General features: G+C 38.6%; 1 protein-coding gene across 1 annotated transcript in view; it reads right to left on the reverse strand.

Moving 5' to 3' along the window:
- CSMD1 (CUB and Sushi multiple domains 1) overlaps positions 1 to 14,717 on the reverse strand; it is a 2,539,710-nt gene that overhangs the window by 1,827,516 nt on the left and 697,477 nt on the right. The window contains exon 3 of the mRNA XM_077487775.1: positions 13,643 to 13,755. Coding sequence (XP_077343901.1) covers positions 13,643 to 13,755 — 113 coding nt within the window. The remainder of the gene's footprint in view (positions 1 to 13,642; positions 13,756 to 14,717) is intronic.

Raw genomic sequence — 14,717 nt, forward strand, 5'->3', positions numbered from 1 at the left:
AATAGCCAGGGACTCTAATGGATAGACAGATTTATATTTAAATGTTTGTGCTTACATTTTGAGGGGAAAAAAAAGAACAATAAACAATGCATAATAATGATCATCAAACAGCAAGTTACTCTATACTACCTGGGGCTGTACTTAAGCATAAATATTATGCTAAATTATGACAGATTCACTTTAAAGCTATTCAAGGATTAAAGTACAACAAAAGAAGCTGCCAAAAAGTTAAATCAAACTTTTTGGGCAACCATTGTTTCTGTTTGAAAATAAAATACTTCCAAAAGCAAAATAATGAGTTATTGGCAGCCCTTTGAGGTGAAATGTACGCTGTGCATCAGTGATAAGAAAATAACCATAAATAATAATTAGTAGTTTAAAATGATTTTCTCATGTTTACATTATAATTTGCGTGGCACATAGAGTTAAGTTAGCAGCTTGATTATTTTGGGGGACAAGGGTCTTTAGAGCTTACCTTTATTTAAACAACTAGTGTACCTTTTTTGTGGTTTTTAGCTGTATTTTTTTCATTTACTAGTTCCTTATTTTGCAATATATTTCAAGGGCATACATTTGTAAGTGCATAGTAAAATTGGTATCAATAGTATCAATAGCACACACATGTGTATGTTTTAAAATAGTGTCTGCCTGTAATTACATATTAATACTTCAATATATAGCAATACACTACACGATCCATAATCAGGGGCCACCCACGCCCCAGAACGACCGCTCTCATGCATCTGCTAGGACATGGCGTGACCCCGATCTCTGTAAAGAGCCGTGGCTCTTTAACCATGTGATTGGCTGTGTCCAATCACAGCCGGTCACAAATAAACACGGATATTCCAGTATTGGATGCTCCTTGCCTCACACTAACAGAGTGTGTGGCAAGGAGAGCCGATCAGCAGCATCTCCTCACAGGAGACATCTACACATGTAATCACGGCACTGATCATCAGTGCTTTGATTACAATAGCGACACCAGTGCCAGCGATGAGTGCCCACCAGTGCCAGCAATCATTGCCCACCACTGCCCACAAGTATCACAAATCAGTGCCCATTAGTGATGCCAGTCCATGCTAGCTATCAGTTCTGCTTATCAGTGCTGCCCACAATCTGCAATGGGAAAAAACTTTTGAAGTGCAATGGGCCACAGATGCTCCAGGACTTTTCAGGTGCAGAAACGCCACCCCTACATGTGTCCCCGCTCACCAAATGGCAATGACCCCCAGCTTTGCAGTCTGGGGGTCACTTCAGGCTTATGTGATGGTATCCAGAGAAGCTCAAGAGTGGTGTTGTGCACATCTGATCAAAAGATTTCTTGTTGGAATTTCTCAGAAGAATACCCAGGCACCAAAAAAGGATAAAAAAATTGAACTAATAGTGAAAAGCGATGTATTCCATATACAAATGGGTACTTACAAAATAGTTGATAAAAATAGGCATGTAAAGGGATTACAGATGGATCCGGACGATGCTCAGGGCGTGTGTTCCAGAAACCAGGAAGTGTGTTCCAAGGAGCAGGCAATGACGTTAATGCCACCGGAAATACGTCAACGCATTATTATTAAAATTTGCGAACACCACATTTTTATAATTTTACATTTCTAGTGAGTAGCACTTTGTGTGTGGCAGATGCTTTAGTTTTCTTTTTCACCGTTGTTTTCACCATTCAGCGCAAGTTTAAATTTTATATTATTCATATTATATGTCTTTATGATCTAGTTTACTAGGATTATTAGGTTTCATTTTTCTTTTACTTGATAACCAAATTAATCTTATGCCATGGTTTACATTGGATATGATCAATGTTGTTAAATGTATCTATGCCATGTTCTTTTTCTAACATATTTGTACTTTGATATATTGCTTACTCAACAAAACTTTATGCAACAAAAAAAATAAATGGAAAACCATTCTTAAAATCAAAATTTCCTATTTATGGCAAAACAAGTTTTGCAAAATTATAGTTAAAAACGGTATAGCTGACATGATAAAACGATATATTTTAACTTAGGTATGCTTTTCATGCATCGGGCCATAAATGTAACCTTTTCCCCACAAAACTAACTCATACTAGAAAGAATAGTCTGGAAATGATCAGTAAAATTGATTGGTCAATATACAGAGTAACTTTCTGACAGCACAGTCACTCCACCACACGAAAACAATTCCTGTGGTCTACAGAGTGACAAAGATAAGATCACACCTTACTGAGCCATGACATTCCTTACTGAATTAACATGCCATCAATGACATTGTGGTTCAATCTGAAATTCCCAGGGGCCCAGAACCTTGTATCTTGAATAAAACACACACACACAAGATTGCATGTATCCAAGCTAAGGACATTAACACAAATGTTGTAGAATTGAAAAATAACTGCTGAAGCAAATAAGTAAAAATAAGTCAATTATGGAAAATCCAAGCCACCTTTGATTACATGAAGCAGAACCTATTATTCATGCTACCAGGTGAATATTTCCTTTGGCCTGTGTAGGACCACTCCCCATGATTAAGCTACTAGGAGTGAAGTGAAACATGTTGGGGGCATGACCTGGCGTGAGCCCAGGCTGAGGTTGTTTCCCTGATACTGCCATAGGACTCTGTGCATGTGTGGAACCAGGGATCTATCCTCTCTTCCTTTCAGGGACTACAGGATCTGGGACAAGCTCCATCACTATTTCCCATATTGATCGAGCCTGAGCGGCACACTAAAAAAAACGTGGGTCATAGGACCACTTACTAGTTCACTGTGGAAGAGATGCTCCTTTTGTGATATAACTGTCTTATATGGAAGTACTATACAGTATATTCTTGTTAGAATAGCACCTATTATATACTTATTTCATTTCTTTATTAGATTACAGTAAAGGGGTTTAGGATTTCTTGTCACAAATTTCAGCAGATTTAAAAGCAGGATCCTCATGGGATATGACTGGGTGACAAGTGGTTGCCCGTAAAGAAAGTAATCAATTTACTTATTTATCCCTTAAATCATAAAAATAGACTTAACTTACTAATTAATCGAAAAATTGTGTATTAGATTGCATGCAAAGCATGGTTAATTTACTAAACAAGTAGCATATTTCCACTTTGCAAATCAAGCTGATTAGTTTACTAAGGTAAATAAATACTTTTTAGCAATATGAATAAATAAGAAGCATGATACATTAAAATAAAAAGGGGATTTTTGATTTACTCTATATATTATTATATATGTCTTGTGCACATGTACTGACATATATAAATGTGTTGCGCTATGTATTGCAGAGTAACTAACTGCGATGCAACACATTTAGGTGTTTAGTTTTAGTTTATAGCAGCGCACAAGGTTCCAACTATCTTTTTGGGATTTTTGATTTACCCATAAAATATCTTCCTTGAAGTACAGTAAGTATAGTAATTTTTTTTAATAATGTGAAAGATTATATTACACTGAGTAAATTGATACCCAATATGTCAGGCTTCAAAATTGCGACTGCTCGTGGAATGGCGGCAATCTTTTACACTTAAAAATCTCCATAGTCGATATTTAAAAAATTCTACAGGTTGCATGTTTTGAGTTATAGAGGAGGTCTAGGGCTAAAAGTATTGCTCTCACTCTAATGATCGTGGTGATACCTCCCATGTGTTGTTTGAACACTGTTTTCATATGCAGGCCTGCTAACGTATGCATTCACTTCTCCATGCAAGCTCGTCAGGATGGGGCAGGTTAAAATTTATCCTATTTTTTTCTTATTTATTTTACTTTGTTTTTTTTTGTTTTTTTTACACTGTTCTTTTTATATTATAATTATTATTATTATTCTTCTTCTTATTTATTTATTTATAACATTCCCTGTAATACAAAAAAAAAAAAAAAAACAAGACAGAACCTCTTAAATATGAAATCTGGGGTAAAATATTCAAACTAAAATGCAAAAAAGAACAAAAAAAAGTTCCTTTAAGAGCTATGGGTGGAAGTGACGTTTTGGCGTCACTTCCGCCCTGCAATGGTATAGAGCTGAGCAGGAGCCATTTTCCCCTCAGTTAGCTCCATACCACAGACCAAGAAAAATCCGATCACCTCCGCCACTATCGATGGCTCTGGTAAGTGGCAGGGGGCCCCTCTCCGCCACTGATAAAAGTGATCTTGCGGCAAATGCGCCACAGAGACCATAACAATGATACTCCTCTTCAAACAGCTGACGTATAATGACGGTGGGCAGTTGGCAAGTGGTTAAAGACTGGATTGCACTCAACCAAGGCTGTGAGAGACTTGTTGAGCCAGGCAAAGGTGGAATCCATTGAAGTAGCCATATCAGAGCCAGAAAACAACCACAGAAATAACATAGAAGAGCATCTTATGTGGCCCTTAAGGCTGAAGCTTTCCCACAGGGCAGTGAGTTGGCCCATAAACTCCACTAAAGAAGAGAATAATTCCTGTATAAGCAGGAGATAAATCGTGCCTATCTTCAGACCCTGTGGCCCTTTTGCCTCCAACCCTCTCTGCTTGTTGTCCACCATGCTAGGGTAATAAGGCTTGGGGGCACACATCATAGCAATTGGTGAGGAGTTAAATGGCCACTAGGCAAAGACTAGAATGTAATAGTTCACCTGGGCCACTTACCACTCTAGAGGAGCAGGCTCTGTGACCAGACATGTGGCAGTCATGACTGAAAGGGACAAGATGGCACCCCTCCCATGAGCACTGGACATGTGTGGTACCTCTGAAGGACCCCAGGGGTGCCAGGTGCAGGCTACCCCATTACCTACAAGAAGGGACACATCAGTAAAATGATGCAGCTGAAAATCGTGCCCACAACAAAAGGCACATGTTATGCACTAAATGCATTGGCCCCCCCTCCAGGAACCCCGAAAGGTAAGACAAATGTAAGGGAGGCTCTGCTGTGGTCCAAAAGGACAGGGAACCATGGAAAAGGGACTACAAGCATGTGCTTATATAGGCAGGCCCAGACTTACAGCCACAACAACAGACATTTTAAGGTGACATGTGGTGCCCCTGCATTTCTCACTTCTGATAGGCTTACTCCCAAAGGGACCACATCTCATGGGTTGCCTCTGCTCTGGACCTGTAGCGAACCCCGTAGTTTACTCCATGTGCTGTAAAAAGTGCAGTTAAGTGTCAACATCCCAAAATAGACAAGAAATTTAAAAAAAGAGAATGTGATAGGAACTTTTTAGGCACTCGAGAAATTCCTCATGAAAAAGTACAAAAGATTTGTCAACATTTTGAAAATTTCCAACATTTATTACACAGTTATTAAAATTTTCACCTAAAAAAACATTGTGGCTGACATAAAATGTTGCATCCCCCATCCTGCAAAACTAAACCACTCAATAAAACACATGGAGCAGAAGTAGTAACAAGTCTTGTCAAGAACAATCAATGTACCCATGAGGATAGAAACATTGCATTTTAATGCAAAATCTTCCAGGGGGAAAAGATGGATTATCTGTAATATATAGATCTTTAGTTTTACATCAGAAAACTAGACCAAAGACCATATAACTTTTAAATAGCCTCAATATATTATCAATATTTCCAATAGCATAGGAGATATACAATTATGCAAAGTTAGCCAGACAAATTAAACACAAGGTTCCTTGCCTCAAGATTGTTCCACCAAGTCTCACCTAGCCAACACAAATTGGGGGTAACAAAGACTGCTGAAGATGCCCCCAAATAGGCTACTAAAGTTAAAATAAAAACCATATGAGAATCAATTTAACTAGGAAAGGCTAGTAAAACGTCACCTGGATTTAGCACATGGTAGACTGAAGTAAAAATATTGAAGAACACGTAGATATTAAAGCGGAGTTCCACCCAAAACTTGAACTTCCGTTTTAAGCACTCCTCGCCCCCTTAAATGCCACATTTGGCATGTCATTTTTTTGGGGGGAGGTGGGGGCTTCATTAGGAGGGGGACTTCCTGTCTCACTTCCTTCTTCCACCCAGGGACCGCCAAGGTGACTCCTCCTTTTGCCTTAGGAGGCCCCTCCCTCTATGCGATCTCCTGGCAAACGTGACAGGATCACCTGTCTACTCCGGGGGTGCAGCGCGACTCGAGCATGTGTCATGCGTGCCCAGCTGTGAAGCCGAAAGCTGTCACGGTCAGGTGCCCAGAGTGGCAATGGAGGCGCTGGTGGAGAGGAGGGGGAGAGGAGCGACACTCCGTTCGGTCGCATCAATGGACCGTGGAAAAGGTAAGTGTTTGTTTATTAAAAGTCAGCAACTACACTTTTTGTAGCTGCTGACTTTTAATAAACATAAAAAGCCTGAAATTCCCCTTCAATGCCCAACGATGTCAGCAAGCGGAATACCCTATCAATGAATTAGTGATTGTATAATAAGGTAAGCACAGAGGTACAGATGACATGTGGATGGCTAAAAAAGGCTGAATTCACATCTAAATAACGCATAAAATGTCATACCTTATACAGATAATGATTCTTGAATTATCTTTCAGTTTATGAAGGTATGTGCTCTAAAGACTTCCACTCTACAGGTCTCATATCCAGGTTATATACCTGGCACACATTGAGGCACAAATAGCGATAAGAAATACCTGCATATGTAAACTGCAACTGCCACTAGAGTAACTGCGGTTTTCTCATTGATAACAGTTCATGCCCAATACAATTGGTTAATTCCACTCATTGGATATGTCTTGTTAGGCAATTAGTAGGTGTTCTCAGTAAATTAACCCTTTTGATGCTAATCTCATTCCTATTACTTCTAATATATCTTTAAAATGTGTTTCTTTTTTTACCTAAATCTTTCAATACATTACAAATTACAGAGAAGTGTTTCTAAACCCAATAAATTCATATTTTCAGATCTTGATCTTTAACTGCTTCCCAACGATGTACGTCAGCAGAATGGCACGGACAGGCAAATGGGCATACAGGTACGTCCCTTTGAATTTGCTGCCATGCCATCATGTGTGCACCGTTGGCGGCACACGCTCACGCCGGTCGGGACCTCCTTGAGTCCAACCGTGGGATACCCGCAATCAACTCACGGGAAGGAAGAATGGGGAGATGCCGTAAACAGCATCTCCCCATTCTGTCTAGTCACAAGTGACACTGATCTCTGCTCCCTGTGATTGGAGAAGAGATTAGTGATCTGTAAAACACAGCCACGTCCCCACAGTTAGAAACACACCCATAGGACTCACTTAACCCCTACACTGCCACCTCCTGGTTAACCCCTTCACTGCCAGTGTCATTTACACAGGAATCAGTGCATTTGTATAGCACTGATTGCTGTATAAATGACAATGGTCCCAAAAATGTGTAAAAAATGTCTGATGTGTCTGCCATAATGTCGCAGTCACAATAAAAATCACTGATCGCATTACTAGTAAAAAAAATTATTAATGCAAATGCCATAAAACTATCCCCTATTTTGTAAACGCTATAACTTTTGCGCAAACCAATCAATAATGGCTTATTGGGATTTTTTTCACCAAAAATATGCCGAAGAATACGTATCAGCCTAAACTGAGGAAAAAAATAATTTTTTATATATTTTTGGGGGATATTTATTAGAGCAAAAAGTAAAAATATATATTTTTGAAAATTGTCGCTCTTTTTTTGTTTATAGCGCAAAAAATAAAAACCGCAGAGGTGATCAAATGCCACCAAAAGAAAGCTCTTTTTGTGGGAAAAAAGGACATCAATTTTGTTTTGTTGTTTTGTTTATATCACAAAATAAAACAGAGTGACAATTTTGAAAAAAACGCAGTTTACGTATTCTTCTACATATTTTTGGTAAAAAAAAAAAATCGCAATAAGTGTTTATTGATTGTTTGCGCAAAAGTTGGAGGCTACAAAATAGGGGATAGTTTTAGTTAGTTTAGTTAGTTTTAAATATCCCCACAAAAATAAACAAACAAAAGTAAAAAAAGACTTGCTCTAAAACACATCTGTTTTGCAAAGACATAACAAAAAAAATACAAGAAGAGAAAATAAATGTGTTACAAACTCTATAAGGACACCCAAATGTACTCTCTTGACATTGACTGACACACATACACACACCAAGCAATCTAGCCTATTTTTAGAGCAAGGTAAAGGATGCTATCTGAAAGCTTTATATAACATAGGTTTGTGTGCTAAAGGGGCAATTGAAAACACAAGCACAGCCCATGAAACACACAAAATGTAAGTTCATCCAGTGTAGAGACAGAACTTCAAAGTTGGTACACCTGTTAAGAATGAATTACAAACCCAAAAAACTCTCTCTGAGTATGCCCAGAAAAATCCAAGTGCTGTTCACACACAAAAAAAACAAAGTCCCTGAGCATGCCCAGAGGAACCCAAATGCATTTCACACAACAAACGCCACAGCAAAAAAACAAAGTCTCTGAGCATGCCCAGAACAACCCAAATGCAGCCAACACAAAGTAAGCCACCCCTGTCCAAAATTAAGCACATCATCTAGCATGCTAAAAAATTACAGATAGGATAAACACCACCTGGTCCTGGGGGGCAAACAAAGAGCCTGACATGGGCAAAAGTTATACAACTAATACCCTTGCAGTCTATGGGAACTGACTTGTTAATTTTGTTAGTCCCCACTTGGCTGGCTTATATTCTAGTTATTGGCCTTAAACTGGGTATGGGGGCCAGGTCCCACCCTGAGGGACATATATCAATGTCACCAATTTGGACAACACCAAAAACTAAACAAGGAGAAGTGCTTAAAAGATAGTAACTTGGGGGGAGCTTATACATATATATAGCATGTATACAAAATGCTGCTTCAAAGATGTATGGTTTTAGATAAAACTTACAAATCTACATTGCAGCTGCAAGATTTTAACCCAAAACAAAAAATAGCCTGCCCCTAACACATACAAGGCCATTTGGGTCTGTTAAGGCTTAAAATGAGAACCCCCACGTGAAAAATACCACCCCAAACTTAAAAAAAAATTGTGCCCCTCCCACACACTAACAAACACCTAGCCAAACACACAGCAAGTTAGCCAATAAAAGGGGGGTGGATGCTTAGTGGCAGCAGTGGCTCGGGACCCCAAAGTTTAATCACCTTGTTCCCATATTCAGGGGTCAAGGGCCTCTTCCACACAACCCTAGGCTGGGGTTGTAGGGGGCTGCAGACAGGGGGCTTTAAGGAATGTGGAAATCCCCTGTAAATTAGTGGGTACAAGGGGTTTTGTGGTTGATATTGGGCTAAGCCCAACATGCCCCAAAGGCAGCCAGCTATGTTGAGTGCATGTGGCCTTATATGGTTCAGGAGGGGGTTGGGTGATAGTTCTTCTCGCCCCTTTTCTAGCTGGCCCTCTGAAAAAGCATGTGATTTGGATTGGTGAAGGTAGCTCACAGTCTTTTGAGAATGGAGTGGAGTGTGGTGTTCCCCTTTAAAAGCAAAAGTTAGCCCATGGAAATCCAAGGGGCTAGAGGGAGGGAGACAAGAGTCATATTTTTTGTAAAAAAAAAATCGCAATATGTGTATATTGATTGGTTTGCGCAAAAGTTCTAGCAACTATAAAATAGGGGATAGATTTATGGCATTTTTATTTTATTTTTATTTTTTTACTAGTAATGGAGGTGATCATGACTGTGACATTGCGGCAGACATATCGGACACTTTTGACACTATTTTAGGACCACTGACATTTATACAGCGATCAGTGATATAAATATGCACTGAATACTGTAGAAATGTCACAGGCAGGGAAGGCGTTAACACTACAGGGTGAGCAAGGGGTTAAATGTGTTACCTAGGGAGTGATTCTAACTGTAGGGGGAGGGGAGTGACTAGGAGAGGAGGAGACCAATCGGTGTTCATACTTAGTATGAACACATGATCTGTTGCCTTTCCCCTGACTGGATGTGGATCTGTGTGTTTACACACACAGATCCATGGTACTGCTCTGTAACGAGCAATCACAAGTGCCAGGCAGACATCGTGGCCACTGGGCACGCGCATTGGCTTCTCTGTGAAGCAACGGGCACCCGCCCCCTATACCGCCAGGAAGCCGATGATGTCATATGACGCCCGCCTAGGATGGGAGGTCCCATCTGTGGACATCATATGACAATATGCTGATAGGGAAGTGGTTAAAAGCAAAAGCTAGCCCAAGGAAATCATATGCATTAGAGGGGGAAGGTTTAAAGCCCTTTTAGGAGGAGCTAGAGGAGCGAGAGTCTTTTTACATCATTTTAACAAGGTGCATGTCACATGTTGGCAACATAACATGCTAACATGACCTGTGTGCAAATCTCCTTAAAAAAATATATAAAGGTGAAGCGTACAAAAAAATTGTCAAGTTTAGAGATGCGCTCAGTCAACCCATGCAATTGCATGTACGTTGCTTAACATTTACTAAGAATTTGGCCGCAAAGTGAACAAACTCATGTGAACGAGCATGCAAGCCGCTTGTGCATGCGCACTGCTTACATTGATCTCACGCAGTTCTAAACATACTTGCAGGCACAGCAGCCTTTCTCTGAAAAAGTTACTTTTTCATTTTATTTCAGGCATATTTGTTACTTGGCCAGTTATTAAACTTCCTCATATCACCCCTTAATATTGGCACCTCCCTCTTCTGTCAATATTGAATTAGAGATATCGTGTGCCATGTCCATAGTGGCACACAGAAGCGCAACAGCAAAAAGTGCAAATAAGAAAACATGAACAGCCCTCCGGTACATACCAGAGGTCCCACATCTGTTGGATGTCATCCACATTCGCACTGCTGGGTGTAGGTAAGAGTCAGTACTAAAGGCAAGGATATGCAAATAATAATCACAATTATAAAAAATAACATATAGCAAACTACAAAAATCTCTTTACACATTACAGTATATTTTATCACATTAATAACACTAAAAACAATCATCAAAATAATCAGAAATATGCATCTGAATATCAATCCGAACTCTCTCTGCAATACAATTACAATCTCCACCTCCTGTATCTTGGTGTATCCTGTCAAGGACAATGATGCCCACAGGAACATAATTAAAAGGTAATGTTACAATTACAGAAATTCTGGAGGGAATATTTTTTACCAATAGGTAGGGTCAAAATGATGTCAGTGCATACAAAACTACAGTATCTACAGCCCCCACATTTGAACATGCTCATTGTTTTGCAGGGATCTACCTTATTATACAATCTATAATTCATATGCAGGGAGTTCCACTTGTAGACATCTTTAGGAGAGTCTATGTGTATCCCCACCCCATGTGTGCCTTAAACTCTGAACTTTTTTCAATATCTTTTCTTCAGTCTATGTATGGGTTTTTACATACTCATTTTGCTGACTTTGCATAATTGTAAATCTGCTATGTAAGTCATATGGTCTTTCTAGTTTTCTGATGTAGTATTAATAATCTATATATCAGAGACAATTCACCACTTTTGCATTGAAATTTGTTGGTTCTGGGCACATTGACTTCATGGCAAGATCTGTTGCTACTTCTGCTATGAGTTGATAATTGAGTGGTTTAGCTTCGCAGGCTAAGAGATGCAACATTTTATGTCCAGCTACAATGTTTTTAAATTCAACTTTAAATAATTGAGTAATACATTTTGGTATTTTTACAATGTTGTCAAAATTCTTTTGTACTTTTTCATGAGAATTATTCACTCCCTCGTGTGCTTAAAATGTCCCTACCACAATTTCATTATTTCATTTCCTGTACAAAGTAGAAAAGGGTGCAGCAAAAACTGGTTCCAGTGCTAAAACCACATTTTTATCCTCTGTAGGGTGCTGGGTGCATTGGCTGTGGCATACCCAAGGCACCAATCTTGAAGCTACGTAAGTAGTCTAAGTGACTGTTGGGAAGCTGAGAATTTACTTGAAGTAGGAATTTGCTCACAAAATACAAGTAAAGCCAGTTCTCTTCCGTATTAGAAAGGAAACAACTATTACCTCAGGTCACTAGCAAACAAAGGAAGATTGTTGGAATTGGAGGGGTTATATGACAGCTTTGTTTGCCAGCGTCCAGTTACCTGAATGTGGGAATATATAGCCCAGTCATCTATAAATATGCCTGTGTTCTGTACTGTATTATAAGAAAATATATTTACAGTCATGTAAAAGCCATGTGTAAAACGACCTATGTCAGTGAGGTTTTATTAAGATATCTCTCTAGATAAGAGACTCTGTTAAAACAAATATTGTACACACAAATGTACATTATCAACATGGTATTTCCAGATAAAAGCAATAGTCACATATACACAGACAAGTAATTTAAAGCAGACCTGTTAATAAAACCAGCATTTCACATGATTTAATGAGAATGTAAAAAATAAATTATTTACATCATTATTCCCTTGAGGTAAAAAAAGTACCTGTGCTCTTCCATTAAACTGTATCTATGCTGAAAACCCCCACTACGTTCATCATTGTTCTTTTCTTTGTATTCCCCTTTCATTTCAATGTCTTCAACCTGGTGACCCTGCCAATAGCTCAACTTCCTGTTATAGGATGATAATGCTTTCCAAGCATCTTTTGAAGGAACATTTTTCGCCTTCTATTGCTCCCAATGGGGGCTACCAATGTACAACTTCATTACTGTTTACCCCCATTGAAAAAGCTATTTGCATTGTAGGTTTTGGCAGCAGGTTTTTTTTTACTGAGGGAGTTATGTTATTAACAAGAAAAGTGCACCCAAGACTATGGTATGGGTGCACAAAGATGCACCCGGGAGAGTGTGAGGAAGCAAGATAAATTCATATGGCATACAGTGTTCATAGAGAGAAAATAAACATTTTCTAAATAGTATTAAAAAAAATCCACCTCACAGGGAGTTAAAAACGTTTCAATTTATATATCTTAGTTAAAAAAAAAAAAAACACTGCTCCTGAGCTCCCTCATGCAACTTAAAACCTAGGCAAGGATCCAATTGTCTCTGATTACCAGGGCCATTGTCTCTGTTTCACATCATTACAGACAACAAGTAAGCTGGTGAGATAAGAGGATCATCAATGCACAACCTTAGTGCAGCACCGATAACAAGAATGAAGAGCTTGCATATACTGTATAATGACCACATATGTCTACCCTTATACACACACATAGGGTAGGATTGTTTATATTAAAGCCAAACTCCAGGCAGAGTCAAGAAACACCAGTTTTAGCAAGTCTGTGTTTATTAAAAAAAAAAAATCTTTAGGTGTATTTTTAACAGAAATTAGTGCAAGTGTCTGAATTGTACTTATTATTAGCCTCTTGCAATTCACTGTCCAGCAGAGCCTAGATAGGAAGAGAGAGAAGCAGCGCAATGGCCAATTATGTTACAGTGCTCCTGTGCTGGCAAGGAGCATGTTGATATGAGAACAGAGCAGTGTGACAGAAAGACAACCTTATCAATTCATTGCTTTTCCATGACTGTCCAATCACAGGGACAACACTAATTTTGAATTATCTGCAGTACTGATCAGTCAGCACTTCAGACTGTCAGTGTTCTCATATAAAGTATGTTTTTAAACTTTGTTTAGCTGTTTGCCTGGAGTTTAGCTTTAAAATGATTTCCTTCATTTACAGTATGTAAATAAAAAATAAGCAAGACTAACCATAGGATACATTTTTAACAAAAAAAGTGCAATAGGTATTATTTATCTAAAATAATCTAATGAACAAATCCAACTTACCTTCGTAGACAGCCCTGAATCCCTGTGCACTGACAGCAAAATCTGTTGTAAACCAGAGTGTGAGAATAGAACCTGTGCTTACTATTGAAGATGGAAGCTGAAATCCTGATAACCTGAAAAAAATAGAAACACATACAATTATTACACACTGTGTAATAGTTTTCTTAAACTTTCTGTTTTACCTAAAGCGGTAGTAAACTAAGACCCTCCTCAGCTGAATTTTTTAGAAGGAGTTATAGTCAATTATTGTAAAAAATTGTGCAGCAAATTCAATCCCCGTCGCATGTTTCTTACTTTTATTTTGTGTGTGTTTATGTCTATGCTCATTTCTGGGTGGAGGCATCACCGTCATAACTATTGTCTTGCGCTCTTGACTTCAGCCATTTCCTCTTTCCCCAGTTTATAAACTCACTCATGCACAGTAGATATTTAGCCAAGCCTTGTTTTCTTCGTGGGATTATCATGGCAACCGTGTCCCTGCAAATCGGAGCTGTCCTGTCTATGCTTATGTGTGTAAATGGGAACTATGGCTCATGGAATCTCAGAGCTGCCTATAGAAAAAAGAAGTTACATAGCCCCGACATATTAATGCAGGACTTACGACACGAAGAGCATCACGGAAAAAAATGGACAAAATGAGCATGCGCCGATGATGTCTTTAAAAATAAAAGAACGGATTACATGTAAACTAACAAGATAGGAAGGACTCTGCACAGAGCAATAAGTTAACTGCATAATAATGCTTTAGATGGGGAAAAATTGACAGGTTAGGTTTATTACCACTTTAAAAATTCGGGCAAAGATAAAACTATAGCATAACTGTATCTAAAGCAATCGTTGTAGTAAGGACAATGATAGATACCCATTTGTTCACATACAGGTACAGTGCTTATGATATATTTCATGCGATATTCTGTATATAGGTTTTCATTGTTTTTACAATTTGCATTCTGTCCATTTTTTTCATTTTCATTTTTAGAAAAAAACAAATATCATTGTTTAACCTTAATCTTCTATTTATCAGCATTGGTACATTACTGCAAATTCTCGCATGCAAATATCAGCCTTTTTTTTG

This window comes from Lithobates pipiens, unplaced genomic scaffold (genome assembly GCF_037356315.1).
Source record: "Lithobates pipiens isolate NorthernLeopardFrog02 unplaced genomic scaffold, aLitPip1_a1.2 Scaffold_18, whole genome shotgun sequence".
Classification (NCBI taxonomy): Eukaryota; Metazoa; Chordata; class Amphibia; order Anura; family Ranidae; genus Lithobates; species Lithobates pipiens.